The sequence below is a fragment of the Punica granatum genome, chromosome 2, assembly GCF_007655135.1.
Source record: "Punica granatum isolate Tunisia-2019 chromosome 2, ASM765513v2, whole genome shotgun sequence".
NCBI classification, from domain to species: Eukaryota; Viridiplantae; Streptophyta; class Magnoliopsida; order Myrtales; family Lythraceae; genus Punica; species Punica granatum.
The window spans coordinates 30,220,577-30,242,830 of NC_045128.1; the positions used below are offsets into that span (position 1 = coordinate 30,220,577).

General features: G+C 33.8%; 2 protein-coding genes and 1 non-coding gene across 4 annotated transcripts; 2 read left to right on the forward strand and 1 right to left on the reverse strand.

Moving 5' to 3' along the window:
• The first annotated feature begins 10,724 nt into the window (after positions 1-10,724).
• LOC116194359 lies at positions 10,725-15,864 on the forward strand. The gene has a single exon (XM_031523161.1). The coding sequence runs from the start codon at positions 10,779-10,781 to the stop codon at positions 15,825-15,827; it is 5,049 nt and encodes a 1,682-aa protein (XP_031379021.1). The 5' UTR covers positions 10,725-10,778; the 3' UTR covers positions 15,828-15,864.
• Positions 11,034-11,140, reverse strand: LOC116198300. Its single transcript, XR_004155239.1, has one exon. It is a non-coding gene; the product is annotated as a small nucleolar RNA R71 (small nucleolar RNA).
• Positions 15,865-19,525: 3,661 nt separating the features above from the next.
• LOC116197818 (ras-related protein RABC2a-like) lies at positions 19,526-22,211 on the forward strand. 2 transcript variants are annotated; one of them, XM_031528069.1, is made up of 6 exons: positions 19,526-20,207; positions 20,740-20,817; positions 20,939-21,004; positions 21,140-21,261; positions 21,396-21,524; positions 21,746-22,211. In XM_031528069.1, the coding sequence occupies exons 1-6, from the start codon at positions 19,997-19,999 to the stop codon at positions 21,857-21,859; spliced, it is 720 nt and encodes a 239-aa protein (XP_031383929.1). In that variant the 5' UTR covers positions 19,526-19,996; the 3' UTR covers positions 21,860-22,211. The 2 variants fall into 2 exon arrangements, with proteins under 2 accessions (XP_031383929.1, XP_031383930.1); XM_031528070.1 differs by having other exon boundaries at positions 19,528-20,207; positions 20,740-20,808.
• The last annotated feature ends 43 nt before the right edge of the window (positions 22,212-22,254 follow it).

Here is a 22,254-nt window from a genome sequence, read left to right on the forward strand (position 1 = left end):
CCACGTTCGCATTTTGATAGAAAGTTAATGGTAGGACCAAACAAAAATAAGACGGAAAAGCTTGGAGACAAGATTCAGTCAAGGAAAGGTTTAATGTGAAAATAGTAAAAATGGAAAAAGAAAATTAACTAAAACCAGTTTTTCCATTTTTGTAATTGATTGAACTCATGAATAATTACTATTTTGCATTAAAAACTTTTTTTTCTTGATAAATCATTTTGCATGAAAACTTGGTAAAGGGAGATAAAACAAAACTCATAATCCCAAACTAATAGACATTCTATTTTATATAATGGATTCCGCTTTATGCCTTTGATTTCATATTTTCTACGTACAAATGGTCCAACATATTTTCACTTTTTTTAATTTTTTTCCTTGTCTAATGCACAAAAGAATTTATTCTCGGGATAATCATGTTGTCCAAATACTTAATCCATCCATGCATCCTTTTAAATTTAGGTAGTTATCCCTTTTTTTTACTGAAGTAACGCCACTATCACTTGTACACAATACTAATGCTGCATCTTTTAAAAAATATTTTCAAGTATCTGAAAACAGGAACTATTTTTCAAAAAAATATATAAATTTCACTTTGAGATTTCACTTTCAGATCTTTGTGTATCAATGGACTACATCATGTTTAAGAATTGGATTAATTAAGATCGGTAAATTATGATTATGTTGAACATAAAAGACTAATTCATATTACTCATCGATTTTCTTCTCTTCCTTTAGATTACTGTGATGTGGAACGATAATTCGTTTTAACTTATTATGCCATGTTTCTGGCTCCTGATCGAGCTTCGTCACCTTATTAAGTGCGTTACTGTGCGATCGTAGTGTGTGGCTTACATTACATTTGCAAATGCTCTTACTATAATGGTCTAATCGGGTAAGTTTAAGTGCTCCCAAGTGATGAAGGGGGAATCCAACAGTTAAGTCTGTCGCTGAGTTACTCTCATTGCAAAAATATATCCCAACGATTAAAACCATCAACACGCACCTACCAGAGGCGGCACGAGAGAAAATGGTGACCCAAAGCGAAATTATATGAGAGGCTTTTAAAAACTTCTTTTATTAGTATAAAATGTTAACAAAATTAACTTAGCTTTGGATCTCGGTTGGTCGAAGATTTGGATTGTTACCGATGCTCTAGTCTTAGTAGATGCCATTTTATTTCCTAAGAACTCCTCGTGGGAGATTAGATCCATCCTAATTGATATTAGTCGTCTTCTCTCTATGTTTGTAGATTGGCAATGTACTTGGGTTTCTTGCACCGAGAACCATAATGCTCATGACCTCTGTCAAGTTGGGCTTAGGTCAAATTTTGCATCCTTACGTTTGTATGATGGTACCCCTGGTACTAATGCCGTTACTGCTAATGAATAAAATTGAGTTTATTCATAAAAAAAAGAGTTAACAAAATTAACTCATCATTTTCATTTTAATTGACATGCAAATTAACAGTTAAAAATTTTATAATTGATTCCTCCCAATATTCTATTTTAAACATTTTTTACAATATTTAATTATTATTTTTATGACTATATCGTATTATTATTATTATATCTTATTTAAATTTAATCTATTATTACATATACAAAAGTGTGGAACTCATTATTGTATTTCTTCACATTTCAAAATCCCCATATTACCCTTCCATGTATATAGACAATTTTTTTAATTCATATTTTGTTGATTCAATGTATGTGGATATCTTCTTAGACTCCATTCACCCCTTCAATGTATGAAAACACATTTTTTGTTTTATTTAAAATACAACATGACCCTCCATATTAGTGTCCGTTGAAAGAAAAAAGTAGTGTCTTACAGAAATTCAATAATATATATCTAATTCACTAAAGTGTTTTCTCATTTACAGCTACCAATTGTACCTCTTATATCACAGTTTTCCTAATTCCAAAAGACACGCCGCTTATTTTATATTAGATACAATTGAGTGATTTTTATTATTAAAAAATAATTGAAAGAGAAGTATTTAGATAATCACGCTATCAAAAAGTTGATCAAATCCCCTACCCCTACGCATTTTAATTCATGGTATATGCACGTGGACGTCGCACAATGAGCAAAATTGAACTATTCTTATAATAGTATCCATATAGGTGCATACGGGTAAACGAATTTACTTTCATGAAAATGAAAGGTGGGGCAGATAAACATCGTATCCCTTTTCATCAGCTTATGGGCTTCGGCCCCCATTTCCCCTAAAATAAATTATTAGATGAAATTAATAATCCAACAAGGAGGGTTGGAAAGTACTTAGAAGAAAAGTAATGGCTGCTCCCCATGTACCACAATTGATATCCGGAAGTCTAGTGTGAATCCCGATTAATTCAGGTTCGAGTCGGGTAGATTCACTAAAAGATAAAACGCTCTAAATGATTTCAATATTTTTCATTAACAAGACTCGAAATAAAAAACGTTGACCTTATAATTAAGTGCATTAACTTTGTGAAATTAATGGCATTTCTTTCACATCAATGTTGATATAACCATTTGACTCACCTAGTTAAGTTGTTCTCTTTTTACTTGTAAGGTTAGATCCCTAATTGTTAGGGAAGAAAATACCCATAATCATACGCGTGATTGTACTGAATAAATTCAACCGATCACAGAGACTAACTTGACATTACCTAGGGTTGTACAACTTAATTTAGGTTTAAGCTAGATAGATCTATTAAGAGATAAAACTCTCCAAATCGTGAATATTATCCGTTCAAAAGATTCAAACTGTAAATTTTATTTAAGAGAAATAAGTGCAAAACCGAATGATCCAATTCATATTAGTGAAAGTAATGGCATTTTTACCACTTCACTGTTGATATAAACCTCAGACGAGCCTAATTAAGTTGTTCTCCTTTTATTGGTGAGGTTAGATTGCTAATTCTGGAAGAATATATTATTAACTCTAATACGGAAATAGGCTGAATAAATTTAACCGATCATAGAGTTTTACTTGAAAATACCTCGGTGCGTACAAGTCCATGTATATTCGTATTATATAGGTATATCCATACATAGACGTACGCAACTTTTGATCAGTAACTAAAAAATATATATATATACCTATATATATGACAACTTATACATCGAACTTCGATTGCCAATGCATATCGGAATAATAATCTTTAATTAATACATAATATTATGACTACCACGCGGCATTTCATTGTCCAAATCAACATGTGAGACTATTTTTCTGTTACCATCAGAAATGCCGATTTTTAATATTGACGCCGTGAAGTATTGTATCATATTACATTATTATTATATTATTATATTGTATTATTATATTATATACAAGAAATGAAAGGAGGTCGGTACGTTGGAGGGGGCGAGTGGGTGGTTTTCCCCATCCACGCCCCCATTCCTTTTTCTTTTTCTTTTTCTTTTTTTCATCTGGTAGGTACCACTTGCTATTTCGAAGTTTACTAAATCCGATTAATAGAGATTCGGGCGAGATCGACCCACTAATAAATCAATTTCTCCCGATCGTAAATTTTCTCCAATCACAAAACTTACACCCGATGCCTTACTGAAGAATAACAAGCGCCGACTCACCTAAAACGAAAGTGACCAATCCACGTCGATAAAAAGTCTATTTCAATTCGTCATCAATTTTTTGGTTCAACGATTAGTCGCCAATTTAAATAATCACTTTTTATTTGTGATTTTTTGGTGTGTTTCGCGTAATATTCGAACATTCACTAGGTTATTAATCTAAATTTGAGTGAGAACGGTCCACTAAGGAATAAATCTCTCCTGATCATGAATATTCTCCAATCACTAGACTCATAACCAAAGTTGTACGTACCATGCACGGTAATATAAAAAATTATTAAAGAATAATATATCATAATAATATTTTTTGAAATAATAATCATAATATCATAAAATTAAGTTGTGCGTTTATAGAAAGAAAAATAGCTCAATAAGTCTTTAAGTATTTTTTCCCTTTTCTTACCGAAATATATATTCAACGCTCATGTGAGTGTTAAGAGAGGATGACTTTCTTATTTTTTTGGAAATGAGTTAATTAAATTGATTATATAGATAGTTTCTTTAGAGTTAACAAGGTCTTTTAATATAATGAAGTTTTTTTGGTAATTCACATGATACTTTTGTATAGTAACGTATGTTTGAAAGTAATTTAGAGCACCATATACTTTTAGGTGTATGCCTTGATTATATAATAAGTCATGATATATCACAATGGTTTTCCTATTAAAAAATAGTAGATAAATTCTTTTCATATATTTAAATATCCTTGCAATATCGATTGAGAAAATAGCCATATAAAATAGAACATAACTTCATAACTATTATAAATAAATTGTAGACAAAGCATAAAGAGTTATTATACATATACTTTTTGAATTACAAGTAATAGTTTTCCCCTTTTATCTTTACTGCCATAAACATTCTAAATCTATTATTTTTGGATATTATAATCACATATAAATATAAGCGGGTACTACAAATATTGCATCTATCTAACAAATTATTTGAGCGAACTTCTGCACCCATGCCTAAATGCGGGCACGTTCCCCAGTTATTGATCATTTTCACCGCTGACAAAGGTTTTTAGGGGAAAAAGAAACCAAACCAGTTTGATGGACATCAAGGTGGTTGAGCTTGTTCTTTTAAGTCTTTTCGTAATTTTTTTTTTGTAAGCGTTTTAGATCCGAAAGAATTGCTTAGCATAAGGAATTTGTGTTATACTTATACAATTTCTTGTGATAACCATATTAAAAGATAGTTTTTATGTAAACAAGATGCACGTATAATCATTAAAAAATAAATAAACAATTTCAGATTTCAAATACCAATCTATATATAATATATAATGCCAATAAGAAATGAGAGAATTAATGTGGTTTCGTCAAATGCTACTCTTGGCTTCGTTAGAAATGCGATGGGTCACTTTTGACTTCTCTAAATCTCGCCATGTGAAATCTTCTCAATACTTATTAATGCAAACAAATCGATAGCCATATAGCATCTTCTATACCCTCTTCAATACAAGAATTGATGGATTTCAAAATTAGTGCAATACAAGAATAAATATAATTTTGTAAATTCAATTTATTAATTATTTCTATTTTTTAATATTCGGTTTAACAAATAAATTGATATTGACTAGAATATCTAAAAAGTTTTCCGCCAACATCAAATAAACTCAAAGATTAAAAAAATATAATACAAATAAATTGATTGAAGAATTCGTAAAATTTAGAGATAAATATAATCTTTTCAAATTCAATTAATTAAAATATTTTCTTTTTCCGATTTCCAATGTTACAAGTGCTTGATTACATTCTTGAAAACATAATTGGAATATTTAAAGACTATTACAAATTTTATTTTAATATTAAATCCACTTAGAAATTAAAAGTGATGCTTGTGAATTTATTTATTAAAAAAGGATATTGAAATATTTTTCAAAAAGAATATTGTAATATTCTTGAAAGCAAATTTAATTTTACAATTTATAAAGGATATTGAAATATTTTTCAAAAATTTCCACTCAAGTAATTTTACTTACATTATTGAAATCGCAAGGACCTTAGAATAAATAATACAAATAAACTAAGAATTCGTACAATTCATAAATAAATATATCTTTTCAAATGTAATTAACTAGAATTGGTTTCTTTTTTCATTTTCCATTTCTACAAATGCTTAATTAAACTCTTGAAATCGTTATTGAATTATTTAGTTCAATAACGATGTTGAAATATTTTTTGAATATTTTTAACACAAGTAATTACTTACAAAATTGAAATTATAAAGAGTTTTGGAATATTCAATAACCATTACAGGTTTCGTATTAATATTAATTACACTTAGAAACAAAAATGATGCTAAAAAGAATTGATTTCTTTAGAATTCATAAAACGAATAGTATAAATTTAGTTTCTATGTTTATTAAATTTACTTAAATTTGAAAATTTTAATTTCTATGAGTGATTAACTTTTCAATGAGCTAAGAGTGATTTATTTTGTTTTCTAATTTTCAATTCCACGAGCTTAAGCATATTCTTAAAATCAAATTCAATTTTTCAGTTTAAAAATGATATTGAAATATTTTTCAAAAACTTCCACTAAAGTAATTTTACTTACATTATTGAAATAGCAAAGACCTTAGAAAAAATCATACAACTAAATTACTCTAAGAATTCATACAATTTAGAAATATATACTTTTCAAATTTGATTAATTAGAATTAATTTCTTTTTTCATTTGCCAATTCTACAAATGCTTAATTATACTCTTAAAATTGTAATTGGATTATTGAGTTCAAAATGGATGTTATCATGCTTTTTAAAAACTTTTCACACAAGTAATTACATACAAAATTAATTATAATTTTAAGGATTTTTGAAATATTCAATACCATTACATGTTTTGTATCAATATTTATTACATTTAGAAATAAAAATGATGCTATGAGAATTGATTTTTTTTTGTGTTAACCCTGGTATCCGAAAGGTCTATTGAGCCCCAACTAATCTAATCAAGTCGGATCAGCCCACTACGAGATAAAGCTCTCACAGCGTGAATTTTCTGCATTCACAAGACTCGAATTCGAGACCTTATTTAAGTTGAACAAAAGCCGAACTGCTTGAACAAACTCACGTTAGTTAAGAGAATTGATTTCTTTAGAAGTTCGTAAAGCGAATGGAATAAATTTAGTTTTCATTTTTTTAAAATTTATTTAAAGTTGAAACATTTAAATTCTAGGACAAATTACATAAAAAAATCTAAATTTTGTAAAACGTCTCAATTTTGTCCTAAATTTTGTTTTGTAATAAAACAAACCATAAGTTTTTTAAATTGTCTCAAAAATGACATTCGTTATAAATACCGTCAATTTTGCATACGTGGACTGTTAACTTCAGACATAAATTAATAAACAAATAAGATAGGTTAAATAAAAAAATTCAAATTTTCAAAAAAGTCTCAATTTCATCTTAAATTTGGTATGTGATGAAAAAAATCTTATGGTTTATCAGATGATGTGTAAACTTTGTGGGTCCCGTGAAGTCCACGTAAGCAAATAGACGGCAAACTTAACAGAATGGTAACGGGATATCAAATCTGAGACGATTATCAAAATATGTGATTTTTTTGTTACAAAACAAAATTTAGGACAAAATTGAGACGTTTTACAAAATTTTGGTTTTTTTGTGTAATTTGCACTAAATTCTATGAGTGATTTACTTTTTTCAGTGAGCCACGAGTGATTTATTTTTATACAAAAGATATATGTCCAAATATCTTCTACGATATTGATATTGAAAATTAAGATTCTTTTTAGAACCTAAAATTTTTAATTATTACCTTAATTTTAATCAAATTAATGTTGTTCATGCTTTTACTAATCTTATCTATAAAATAAATTAATTAATACCTTTTAAATAAATGATATAGTTTCATATGTATATATGATAAATTTAACAATTTTATTTATTGTTATTTTGATAATTATCAAAGAGTTAATTCTATAACTATAAGCTAATTAACATTTTTAAAGACACTTTATAATAAAAATATACAAATTTTTACTATGATAAGCAATTGTGCGCGACGAGCGGGTGAAATGGCTAGTCTTTAGGAAAATTAGATTCATTTTGAATCATTCACTTTAATTTCAATAGAAATTGCATACTGTATGCATTGTTATATCTGCAAATTAAATATAGTGATCATTTTTAGAGTAACACAACTGTCAGTGAACCTCGAGCGGTTTGATTTGGTGGTAAAGAGAAACATAAGTAATCACCCTATTTTAAGTTTGAAACTCCTTAAGACTACCTGTCAAGTTACTGTTTACCCGTCCTGAGGGTCACAGGGGTTCCCCTTATCCGAAAGATTATTCAGATGATGTTCGGACACCCAATTAGAAAAAAAATGCATTTGTTAGTGTATTAAGCCAATGTTTACCCTAATACTATCTGATATTTAGAAGTCCTATTGGCTCTAACTAATCCAAGTATGAGCCAATCGACCCATTAAAGACTCTCTTCATCGTGGATTTTCTCCATTTGCAAGATTTGAGACCTTATTTAAAGAAAATATATGCCAAAATACCTGAACTAATCCACTTTGGTAATTGAGTCCATTTTAATAAATAAAAATAGATAGATAGATAGATTACATTCCAACATATATTGGGTTATTTATATTTAAGGTGCTAAGTGCTCTTTGACCTTTATTTTGACAGCACAGTTAGTTAATCAAAATTTTTTTTTGGTATAATGAGACCGAAAATTTACCACTTCCTTTTCCTTATGAATGAATTAATCTCTATTAGGTTACATTTGATATGACATAATATAATGGAAAAGAATGTAATAAATTCTATAATTCGAACTATAATTTTATTGAGACAAAAAATGATCTTTCTTCTAGATGAACTTGAAAATGTGGATGAATGTCATAAAATAGGATAAACTTATTTATCAAGATTTCAATTTACATATATTTAGTTTATGAACCGTAAAGAAAATGTATCATACTTAAATACAAACTAGTTGAAATAATAAAATGAATATTATTTAAGTTTTTTGAAGAAAATATCATTTCATCAAGTTAGAGAAAATGATCAACCTAATAAAGAGCTCTTTCCAACTCATAACAGAAGTACTAAAGAAAGAAATGAAGGAAATGAAATAACCATTCCGTTCTTTTTTTTTTCCCAGTTCCAATGCGTTAATATTTTCAAATTGCATTAATTTGATTATAATCATGATAGGCAGTCTGCTAGGAATTGGAAAGCAGAAGTAATCAGTTGGTGGTATTATATTATTTTTTTCTTTCTTAAAACCTCTATTGCTTTCTTGCTTTTTTGGCCAAAAATCTTCTTCGTAATTCTATTATCACAAAACTGAATTATTCACGCAAATGATGTGAAAAGACAATATTATTACATTTCAATGATCATTATTAATAAAAAAGGCTTTGATATATGAGAAAATATTAAATGATTGTGAATACTAATTTTAATCTTAATTTTTACTAAAAAGTTGTAATTATTAAAGTTAGTAGCGTCACTTTGACGAGTGACGGTCACCTAAATTTTTTCTCATTATCTACTTTAATGTATATAAAATGGAATTTTGTGATTAATGATAAGGGCATATTATACTCATATTTTATTGTGCAATTCATGTTAAATTATTATTAATTTTATAGAAATTATAAGAAGTCGGTGCTTAATTATGTGTAATTTGATATTGTAGGTCTTTGAGGACTTAGATGGAATTACGAGCAATATTGAGGAGTTTTGCGCAATTTGGAGCCAGCATATATCTTTCGGAAATCTTTTTTTTGTTGTGGATATAAATACTCCTCATAACAAGATTAGGAAACCCTAGGGGGGGAGCCATCTTTCACCATTCTTTTAACCTAGAGAGTTTTTGGAGAGGGTCTTGTCTGGAGCCGTCACCTGGATCAATTGATTTGAAGCGAAGAATTGTGGAAGAGATAATTCCTTAAAGGAATTGTTGGGTTTTTGTTTTAGGATTCAATATCTTGAGTTTACTGCTGAATATGAATTCTATTGCAATGACTCCTTGGAATTATAATTGTGTTTTCAATTCCATGATATTCTAAGCTTCTTTTGTGGGAATATGATGAAACCCTAGGTAGCTAATATGATGATTGTCGCCATGTTATAGGATTAATAGATGTGTTGATGATTCATGATTGCAATTCCTATAATTTCAATTTTAATTCTTAATTGGTTATAATTGTTAGAAACACTATTGATACGGGAGTTGATATAGTGTTTGTTAGGAATTCTTGATTAGACTAATTAGTTAAATGCGATAGCTGCGTTAATTAGTTTAATTAGAGATTATCCAGGGATTAATGCAATGTTTCTAGTTAGTTATTCGCTAAGACATTAGGGATAATTAATTTAGGGCATTAGACAATCATAGCACTGGAAGGTGTATGATTATAATTTAGAGTCCACTATTAATTAGAGATGCGGGAGCTGATTGATTAATTAGAGGTTTAAGACTTTAATTTTAAAGGCTTGATAAACTCACTTGAATAATCACATAGCTATCAGTCTATATAACATGATGGCAATCTGATTAGTGAAACTAGGGTGGATTCTGTTTTTCCCACTTTCAATTGATATATTTTCGTACAATTCTCTTTCTGCTCTTTGTGACGATTTAGGTTGATTAGTAGTTAATTAGTTAATTCTCTTAATTTGATTGCTTAGATAATAATAGAATCTAATATAGGTTTAGTACTTAATTAATCCTTGTGGGATCGACACTCTATTCATCACTATATTACTTGATCTGACCCAGTACACTTGCTGGTAGAATTTGAGCTTATTTTTATATATATTTGCAAAGGGATCAAGTTTTTGGCGCCGTTGCCGGGGATTAACTTAATATTAGACCACCTTTAGTTCTATTGTTAATTTAGGCGCACTTTACTGTGTGTTTATTTCTTATTCTCTTTGCAGGTATTCTATGCGCAGGAGTAGAAGTGCTGAACTTCTACCATTAGATCCTGAGATAGAGCGCACCTTGCATCGGTTGAGAAGAGAGAACAGAAGAAGGGAAGAATTGCAGGTAGTTGAGATGGCAGATGATGACATCAACCGCCAAATACAGGGTGCTGCCAGAGCACTTCGAGACTATGCAGTACCTACTATTATGAGTTCTGCGATCAGAAGGCCCACTATTCCAGCTAATAACTTTGAACTGAAGCCAGCACTCATCCAGATGGTTCAATCAAATCAGTTTGGAGGATATCCCAACGAGAGTCCTGATGAGCATATTGCAGGATTCCTCCAATACTGTAACACGGTAAAGATGAATAATGTCACTGATGATGTTATTAGATTACAGCTTTTTCCTTTCTCGCTTAGGGATAAAGCGAGAGCCTGGTTCAATTCACTGCCACAAGAGTCCATCACCACCTGGGCCGACCTTTCATCTAAGTTTCTCAGGAGATTTTTCCCACCAGCTAGGACTGCAAGATTGAGGAACGAAATCACTAACTTCACCAAGTTCAATGGTGAATCACTTTATGAGGCATGGGAGAGATTCAAGGAGGCAATCAGAAAGTGCCCACATCACGGATTGCCAGATAATCTCCTAATTGAGGTCTTCTATCTTAGCCTGGATGATACATTGAGGTCTCTAGTAGATGCTGCAGCAGGAGGCGCACTGATGGGTAAGAATTATGATGAAGCAAGTGCTTTGATAGAAGAGATGGCCTCCAGTGCACATAATTGGCAGAATGAAAGAAGTAAATCAAGAGTGGCATCAGTCAATGACATGGACACTATTGCTAATTTGACAACCCAGATTTCAGCTCTCACTACCCAGGTAAGTAAACTCACCTCAGCACATTCTTTTAATACTAATCAGGTTGCTTTTTGTGAGTTGTGTTCAGGACCACATTCGACTCTTGAATGCATGTCTGGAAATCCCTCGGCTTCACCCAATGGAGAGCAAGTGAACTTTGTCAACAACTTCCAACGGAGTAATCAAGGGCCTTATTCGAACACTTACAATCCCGGGTGGCGTAATCATCCTAATTTCTCATGGAGGAATGAGAATAATGCACTTAAACCGCCACCTGGATTCCAAAAGCAAGGCCCTGCTCAGAATGCTCCACCTCAGCAAAGTCAGTCGAGAATGGAAGAGCTCATGTTGAGCTATATGCAAAAGACTGACACCATGCTACAGAATCAACAAGCCACTATTCGAAACCTAGAGGGTCAGATTAGTCAGATTTCTCAGCAATTGAGTAATAGACCATCAGGGTCTTTACCCAGCAACACTGAAGAGAACCCCAAGGGTGTCAATGCTATAATGCTGAGGAGTGGCAAGGAATTGGAAATAGTCAATAGAAAAGCTCAAACTCAGGAGGAGAGTCCGGAGAAAGACAAAGGTAAGCAAAAGGTGGAGGAACCAAGGCAGAAGTCACTAGGGGTGAAACCGTATGTTCCTCCTGTCCCTTTTCCAGGAAGATTGAAGCAACAACAGTTGGACGCCCAATTTGCTAAATTCCTAGATGTTTTTAAAAAGCTGCAAATCAACATTCCATTTGCAGAAGCACTCCAGCAGATGCCTTCATATGCTAGATTCATGAAGGATCTGCTCACTAAAAAGAGGAAGTTTGATGGGAGTGAGCCTGTGATGCTTACAGGAGAGTGTTCTATGATTCTCCAAAAGGACTTGCCTAACTTACCACGCAAACAAAGAGATCAGGGGAGTTTCACTGTTCCTTGTACTATAGGGAATTTTCATTTTGAGAACGTTCTTATCGATTCAGGTGCAAGTATAAATTTAATGCCTCTGTCTATTTTCAGGAAACTTGGACTTGGAGAATGCAAGAAAACTCATATTACCTTGCAACTTGCTGACAGGAGTATCAAATATCCAAAGGGTATTGTTGAGAATGTCCTGGTGAAGGTAGACAAATTCATATTTCCAGTCGACTTCATAGTCTTGGAGATGGAGGAGGACAGAGAGGTGCCCATGATCCTTGGCAGACCGTTCCTTGCGACAGGTAAAGCATTAATAGATGTGGAACAAGGTAAGCTCACTTTAAGAGTTATGAATGAACAAATAACTTTTAATGTTTATGACGCCATAAAGAAATTTGATGATGGCAAATCATGTTACACCATTGATATTATTGATGAGCTTATCTCTGAGTCTGTGGAGGAGAAAGCAGGTGTGGATACAATGGAATCAGTCCTTAGGGATCTGGACGATTGGAGTGATGATGATGAGCATGAGGAAGAATCTGTGGAGAAGGTATCAGAAATCAAGGCTCGCTACTATGAGGAGCTGGGCACTAGTGCGACAAAACCAGTATCATCTTTGACACAGTCCCCGGTGCTAGAACTTAAACCATTGCCTAGCCATTTAAAATATGCCTATCTTGGAATAGATGATACTTTGCCAATAATTATCTCTTCTTCCTTGACAGGTGATCAGGAGCAACAGCTCCTAAGCGTGCTGAGAGAGCACAAGGAGGCAATAGGATGGACTATTGCAGATATCAAAGGGATCAGCCCTTTGATTTGCACTCACAGGATAATGTTGGAAGCTGAGTGCAAACCCATAGTGCAACCACAGAGGCGACTTAACCCAACTCTCAAAGAGGTAGTGAAGAAAGAAGTGCTTAAACTGTTGGATGCAGGTATTATCTATCCTATCTCAGATAGTAAATGGGTTAGTCCTGTTCAAGTAGTGCCCAAAAAGGGTGGTATGACTGTGGTTAAAAATGAGGTCAATAAATTAATCCCGACTCGTACTGTGACTGGGTGGAGAGTTTGTATAGATTACAGGAAACTAAATGATGCTACCCGTAAAGACCATTTCCCCCTCCCCTTCATTGATCAGATGCTAGAAAAACTTGCAGGGCATGATTATTATTGTTTTCTAGATGGTTATTCTGGTTACAATCAGATTCATATAGCACCCGAGGACCAGGAGAAAACCACATTTACTTGTCCTTATGGCACTTTTGCCTTTAGGAGAATGCCTTTCGGTCTCTGTAATGCACCTGCCACTTTCCAGAGGTGCATGATGTCTATATTTTCTGACATGTTAGAGAATTTTATTGAAATATTTATGGATGATTTCTCTGTTTTTGGGAAGTCATTTGAATCTTGTCTGACAAATTTAGGCTGTGTGCTTAAAAGATGTAAGGAGACTAATCTGCTTCTGAACTGGGAGAAATGTCATTTTATGGTAAGAGAGGGTATAGTCTTAGGTCACAAGGTGTCAAAGAAAGGGATTGAAGTTGATCGAGCAAAAGTGGAGATAATAGAGAAGTTGCCACCACCCACTTCAACAAAAGGAGTAAGGAGCTTCTTAGGACATGCTGGCTTCTACAGGAGATTTATCAAGGACTTTTCTAAAATCTCTAGACCTCTTTGTAATTTACTTGAAAAAGATTCTGCTTTTGTTTTTAATGACAATTGTTTGCAGGCATTCAATTTATTGAAGGAGAAACTCACTTCTGCACCAGTGATCGTTGCACCTAATTGGGAGCTTCCGTTTGAGCTGATGTGTGATGCCAGCGACTATGCTGTAGGAGCAGTACTTGGGCAAAGGAGAGGTAAGGTATTTCATGCAATATACTATGCTAGTAGAACTTTAAATGAGGCCCAAAAGAACTATGCCACAACTGAAAAGGAGCTTTTAGCAGTCATATTTGCATGTGACAAGTTTCGGCCTTATCTGATAGGTTCTAAGATCATAGTATACACAGACCATGCTGCCCTGAAATATTTGTTTGCCAAAGCTGATGCTAAACCTAGGCTAATTCGTTGGATTCTACTGCTACAAGAATTTGACCTGGAAATTAGAGACACAAAGGGAACTGAAAATGTAGTGGCTGATCACTTATCCCGTTTGGAATCTGATTGTTTAGATTCACCCATTAATGAAAAGTTCCCTGATGAACAATTGCATGTAGCAGAAATCCAAGGATTACCTTGGTATGCTGATATAGTCAATTACATGGTTAGCAACATCACACCATATGGTTTGTCATCTCAACAGAAAAAGAAATTTTTGCATGATGTGAAATACTATTTTTGGGATGAACCATATCTGTTTAAATATTGTGCTGACCAAGTAATTAGACGCTGTGTGCCTGAAACTGAACAACTTAGCATAATACAACACTGTCATTCTAAGGAAGCAGGAGGCCACTTTGGTGTGGAAAGAACTGCAACTAAGATCTTATCTTGTGGATTTTATTGGCCTAGAGTATTTCATGATTGCAGGAATTACATTATGTCTTGTGCTCCATGCCAAAGAACTGGCAATATTTCTAGGAGACATGAAGTACCACAAAATAGCATTCTTGTAATTGAGCTTTTTGATGTGTGGGGAATAGACTTTATGGGTCCTTTTCCCTCTTCTTTTTCAAATAAATATATTCTTGTGGCTGTTGATTATGTTTCAAAATGGGTAGAAGCAGTTGCTCTACAAAGTAATGATGCCAGAGTTGTAATCAGATTTTTGAAAAAGAACATCTTTTCAAGATTTGGGGTACCTAGAGCCATTATAAGTGATGGGGGATCACATTTTTGCAATCGGCAATTTGAAAAATTATTATCAAAATATGGAGTTACTCATAAAATTGCCACCCCTTATCATCCACAGACTTGTGGACAGGTTGAGGTGTCCAATAGGGAAATAAAGCGTATCTTAGAGAAAACAGTCAATGCATCTAGGAAAGATTGGTCTTTAAAACTTGATGATGCATTGTGGGCTTACAGGACAGCTTTCAAAACCCCCATAGGAATGTCCCCATACAAGATTGTTTATGGTAAATCATGTCACCTACCAGTAGAGCTTGAGCACAAAGCATATTGGGCCATAAAATACCTTAACTTTGATTTACAAGCTGCAGGTGAAAAGAGATTGCTCCAATTGAATCAGATGGCTGAGATGAGAGAGGAAGCATATGAAAATGCTAGGATATACAAGGAGCGAGCCAAGCGATGGCATGATAGGAACATCCTAAAGCGAGAGTTTTTGCCTGGTCAGAAAGTCCTATTATACAACTCTCGCTTGAAGTTGTTCCCAGGTAAGTTAAAATCTCGATGGTCTGGACCATTTGTTATTTCTAATGTTTTTCCCTATGGTGCAGTTGAGCTGAAGTCAGAAGATGACCGCACTTTTAAAGTAAACGGTCATCTTCTCAAGCATTACTTTGAAGGGGAAAATATTGATGGTGATGCCACTACGGTGGATCTAGCAAATTCGGTTGAAGAATTGGAAAAGTCGAACTAGCGACTATAAACTAAGTGCTTCATGGGAGGCAGCCCATGTCTGAGAGCTAAAGTCCCTGTTGGCTCTCAATTCTTTTGCTTCATTTGTTTTATTTTGATTTGCTGTTGGTTTGTACTTTATCAAGCACCCACTCATTGGGTAGACTTGGGATATTTGCTATTTGATTGTTTTAGTTAAGATGGATTATCTGCTATTTTTGTTCTTTTTGTTGTTTTCTTTTTGTTTTTGAAGCCAGGGTGGATAACAACTGCTGACTCTCTCTATTGCTATACCAGTTGGAACTCCAATTGCTTCAACTTAATTTTTCGAAACCGGGGAAGTACTAGTATCTCTTTTTCTCTTATGTTCTTTATTTTTATTTTCGTTTTACTAGAGCTACATTAGGAACAGTGAGGACACTGTTTAATCTAAGTGTGGGGAAGGGAGATACTAAACAGATGGAGTATAAAATTGAGTATAGTGTTGATGTCTGAATTCTGTGATTTAATTTGTTACTCATGACATCTGATGCCTGTCTTTGTTGATAAATAGTTATACTTCCCTGTCACCTTGAATTATAATTGTCCTTAAGTTATCTGGCAATTGTTAGGCCAAATTCTTTTTTTTTTTTTTTTTAATTTTTTTTAATTATTGAAATCTAGAGATTGTACGAAGAATACTGTTGATAGCATTTGTTCAGGAATTGTTTGAAAAAAATTGACTCACTTAGGCGCCCTACTCACCACTGTTGTGATTTTTGTACTTAGTTAAAATTAATTAGTCAAATCTTTAGAAATCAAATTTACCTAGTTTTTAGCCCTAGAGTTTGAAGTTTAAGAGTCGGTCAAGTCCTTAAGTGAAAAATAAACAGGTCTACTTCTAAGCAAAGTTAGTTAGTATATCCTCCTTTTAATTATTCTAATAGCACTTTAACATTTAGTGAAAGAGGTAGAAGAAGCTTTGTACTTAGTGATTCCTATAAAAGAAGTCTGAAAAGTGTTAGTGAGCATTCAAAAAAAAAAAAGCAAGCATAGCCTTTACTCCAATGACTCAAGAATTGAGTTATGAGTATCCTAACTTGAATGTTAGAGTGAGGAAGAGTTCGTAGGGGTCCCTTTAAAACCCGGTCACTTGGGTGATGAGCCCGGGATGTGCCGACTCAATGAACTCACTATAACGAGAAGAGCGGAAAGGCACAAGTTCAAACAAAAATTGGACTTGAAAAAAAAAAAAAAAATTGCTTCTTAAACAGAAAGGAAAAATTAAATGCAAAAACAAAAAAATAAATTAAGACTTGTAATAAAAAGGAAGAAAACCTAGGGACGAAGCAGATACCATATGCTTTCACTACCTTGTTGACTTGCTTAGAGGGAAAATTAGAGGGATTATATGCCTGCTAACAGCTATGAAGTTTAAATGTGTATTTTTCCTTATAGGACTGAGTATTTACTTTTGAAATAGAAATCTTAGGCTAAACGCTTGGATTAAAATTTGCTTTCTCTAGATTAGCTGGTTAATTTCAACTGTAGTACTCTGATCACATGTTTCCAGTTTGGTTTGAGCAGTGGGCACCACAAAATAACGAGTAATAAATTATGAGATATCAAATGCTTAAATCAGTGAATTTGAAAATTTGTACTCTCTCTGATAGATTTCTTTCCTTGGTCTTATTTATTTTGCTTGAGGACAAGCAAAAGTTCAAGTGTGGGGAAGTTGATAAGGGCATATTATACTCATATTTTATTGTGCAATTCATGTTAAATTATTATTAATTTTATAGAAATTATAAGAAGTCGGTGCTTAATTATGTGTAATTTGATATTGTAGGTCTTTGAGGACTTAGATGGAATTACGAGCAATATTGAGGAGTTTTGCGCAATTTGGAGCCAGCATATATCTTTCGGAAATCTTTTTTTGTTGTGGATATAAATACTCCTCATAACAAGATTAGGAAACCCTAGGGGGGGAGCCATCTTTCACCATTCTTTTAACCTAGAGAGTTTTTGGAGAGGGTCTTGTCTGGAGCCGTCACCTGGATCAATTGATTTGAAGCGAAGAATTGTGGAAGAGATAATTCCTTAAAGGAATTGTTGGGTTTTTGTTTTAGGATTCAATATCTTGAGTTTACTGCTGAATATGAATTCTATTGCAATGACTCCTTGGAATTATAATTGTGTTTTCAATTCCATGATATTCTAAGCTTCTTTTGTGGGAATATGATGAAACCCTAGGTAGCTAATATGATGATTGTCGCCATGTTATAGGATTAATAGATGTGTTGATGATTCATGATTGCAATTCCTATAATTTCAATTTTAATTCTTAATTGGTTATAATTGTTAGAAACACTATTGATACGGGAGTTGATATAGTGTTTGTTAGGAATTCTTGATTAGACTAATTAGTTAAATGCGATAGCTGCGTTAATTAGTTTAATTAGAGATTATCCAGGGATTAATGCAATGTTTCTAGTTAGTTATTCGCTAAGACATTAGGGATAATTAATTTAGGGCATTAGACAATCATAGCACTGGAAGGTGTATGATTATAATTTAGAGTCCACTATTAATTAGAGATGCGGGAGCTGATTGATTAATTAGAGGTTTAAGACTTTAATTTTAAAGGCTTGATAAACTCACTTGAATAATCACATAGCTATCAGTCTATATAACATGATGGCAATCTGATTAGTGAAACTAGGGTGGATTCTGTTTTTCCCACTTTCAATTGATATATTTTCGTACAATTCTCTTTCTGCTCTTTGTGACGATTTAGGTTGATTAGTAGTTAATTAGTTAATTCTCTTAATTTGATTGCTTAGATAATAATAGAATCTAATATAGGTTTAGTACTTAATTAATTCTTGTGGGATCGACACTCTATTCATCACTATATTACTTGATCTGACCCAGTACACTTGCTGGTAGAATTTGAGCTTATTTTTATATATATTTGCAAAGGGATCAATTAAGTATTGCTTCATCACCGTATGAATGTATAATTGATAAATTTAATTGAAATGAAATATAATCACTCATTTTAGTATTTCATGTAAATAGACTTACACAACAATAATGCATATGCACCACAACACAAGCACTTTGTCTTATATGGCAAGTCAATCCTAATAGCAGCGTAATTTCAATCAATAAATCGATAATATCTTATAATGAAAAAATACAAATGAAGTGTATAAGGGTAAAAGTCACAAAGTATCCCGGATAGTTTCATTATGAGACAATAAGAGGTCCTCATTTTATAAAGGGGAAGTCACGTCCCTGTTCAAGGGCAGTAACACGCACCATAAGTTTTCTAATGAACACCTACACTTCATATAATTACAAAAGACATTATGCAACTCAATGTCTATTTTCTTTACAAATATCAACGTCATAATCCTATTTTAAAAGTAAAAAATATCACTGTCGTATAACAAAATTATATGGGATCTTTGTGAAATTTATCCTCTATATGATGCTAAATTATGACATGGAAAAATTCGATATAAAAGGAAAAAAGAATGGCAATGAAACAGATGCCAAAGAGGAAAAAGAAAAAGAAAAAAGAAGCCAATGCCACAGAAAATCAGCGCGTGAGAAGCACGACCCTGTTCCCGCCAAAAGGCGCCTGCAACAGGCGCGTGTGGCGTGGATTAAAATGGAAAAATTAAAAAAAAAGGAACAAAAAAAAGATTCAAATAAAAATCAAAGGCACCGTTCAAAGCTCGTTGGGGACGCTTGTCGATAGCTCGAGCCTCATTAGTGTCTTTCACAAATCCATCCTTCCTTCCTACGTTTGTTGCTCCATCCTTAATCACTACCCGCCAACTCCCGCAGTTTGTCTCCTTCTCCGGTCACGAAATTTCCCGCAGAGATTTCCTCTTCACCCATTTGTAGAAAAATCCCCATCCGGAGGCTCTTCTTGTTTGATCCTCCGGTTGCTGATTTCGATTGATGAAGATGGGATTTTTCCTCTTCTCGAGCTTGTTTCTCTGCTGGGTGATCAATGGATAAGAACCAGGAACTTCGCTGAGGAACCTCCCCACATAAAAGTTCTACCTTTGCCCCCACCTGAAGAAAGAAACCCACGAATCTCTCTGGGTTTCCCTTCTTCTTGATCGAGGAAAGATAGGATTTTTTTTTTATAAATTTTTTTCGATACTCTTTTTTCCTCTTTTGGGTTGTTGATGAATGAGTAATAAGCAGAATCAACAAATGGGTTCACTGGGGAAAGGAGCTGACCTGAAGGGTGTTGGTGTTGATGGCTATAGCCATAACAGCAGTAGATATGACTACTCGTTTAAGATTCTGCTGATAGGGGACTCCGGGGTTGGGAAGAGCAGCCTTCTCCTCAGCTTCATCTCCACCTCTGTTCTTCACCATGACCTCTCTCCCACCGTTGGTGAGTGGAGTGAAGTTTGCTCCATTGCTTCGTTCCCAGCTCCCTCTGTTTTTGGGTATTGGGTTTATATAGCTTTTATGTCAGTTTTTGATCCTGGAGATTGGACCACCCATGGAAAGTTCAAAAATTGGGATTCCCACTACCAAAGTCTATTAGATATATATGCTGTGATATAATTATTCGAGTTCAGGGTCCTGCTGCTGTAATGTTTGTGACCTTTCCTTTTAGTAACTTTTGATTTCTTTGTTTGTGTTCGCATGTATCTGGAGGCATCCGGTATCTTCTCTTTAGTATCATCTGGCTCTATTTTTCTCTAGCTTTCATTTCTTCGTATCTTTTTTATGCCAAAAGTAGAGTTGTGATTGGGTTTTTAACATGTATGCTTGACCTGGATTGTTGAAACGTCTTAAAATAGTTCTTTCAGATGTTTCAAACGGACTTGGAGCTAGCTTGGTTCTGCTTTTGTAATAATATGCGTGTCCTTATATGTATGTGAGAGTGAAGTTTTGGTTTCTGGTTTGAAAATGCTTAGGTGTGGACTTTAAGATCAAGCTACTCACAGTCGGAGGCAAGCGGTTGAAGCTCACTATCTGGGACACAGGTACTAAATGTAAGGTTATGTTAGCTTGTCACTGTCCTAGGAAATTGGCTCCAAAAATGAAGTGACTTGAAATGCTTTAAGTTCATACAGTTTGGACCTTTTTCTGACAAGTTCTCGATGTAATTTGCAGCTGGACAGGAGAGATTCGGTATAGTAACAAGCTCGTACTACAGGGGGGCTCATGGAATTATACTCGGTGAGAAATATGCGTCTGTACCAGTTATTTTATTGATGGGTGAAAGTCATGTCATCTCTTTATTTGAGTTTGGCAGAAACATGAGGCTTTTCATATGGTCCAGTCTGCTGAAAACTTTCACATTCTGTTGAGCAGTTTATGATGTGACGAGACGAGAAACGTTCACGAACCTGTCAAACATATGGGCAAAGGAGGTAGAGCTCTACTCCAGCAATCAGGATTGCGTGAAACTTGTAGTTGGGAATAAAGTTGATCGGGTGAGTCATATATTGTCTGCCCTATCATTCCAAGATGCAGTCATCTGATAATATAGATAGTGACTGGTGATGCACCGGATGCGTACATTTTCCTAGTTCATGCTCCAGATCCTCACTATATAGAGTGCTTGCAGGAGAGCGAGAGGGCTGTATCGAGAGAAGAAGGGATGGGTCTAGCCCTCAAGTATAGATGCTCGTTTCTTGAGTGCAGTGCCAAAACCAAAGAAAATGTGCATCAGTGCTTTAAGGAGCTTATATATAAGGTACACTTTCAATGAAGGGCTCAGACTTCCACTACTTTCATTTTCTCGGGATGATCTCAATAACCAAATATGTGATCCTTGACTGTCAACGAGGATCAATTCACGTGGGGCAACCCTAAAATATTGCGTGTTTCCTATGAGAGCTGTTGTCTCAAACTTCACGTTATCGTGCTAGCATGTGGTTAGGTTTAAACTGAAAGTTGGTAGAATTGGCTCTGCAGATACTGGAGGTTCCCAGTCTACTAGAGAAGGGATCAGTGGCTGTAAAGAGGCAGATTTTGAAACAGAAAGAAGTACAATACCCGCACTCAAAAGGAGGCGGCTGCTGCTCTTAAGCTCGATTTGTATAGAAACGACACTTGTTGGTAGAAAACTATACTTTCATACAGCAAGAATCGCAACATTCCACTACCCGGCCATTATAAGTTCAAAATAAAGATCCCTTTGTTCTTGTCGGGTTTGAAGTACTGCAGATTTGTTTATTTCCATTTTGGTTGAGTACAACCCTTCAGGTATCTTTGTTGTACTGATGATAGGATTTGCCGAGGAGAAGATTGTGATGTACATAGAGGTTGCTTGATGTAATTAATGGAGAAAGTGTTGTGATAGCTCAAGCAAATAATTACATGTGGCAGCGAGATTTTGTACATATTGAAATTTAAACAAGAAATGAGCTGTTCGATAAAACCAATGTTTCTTGTTTGACCATGTCTTCATTTCAGTTGAAATC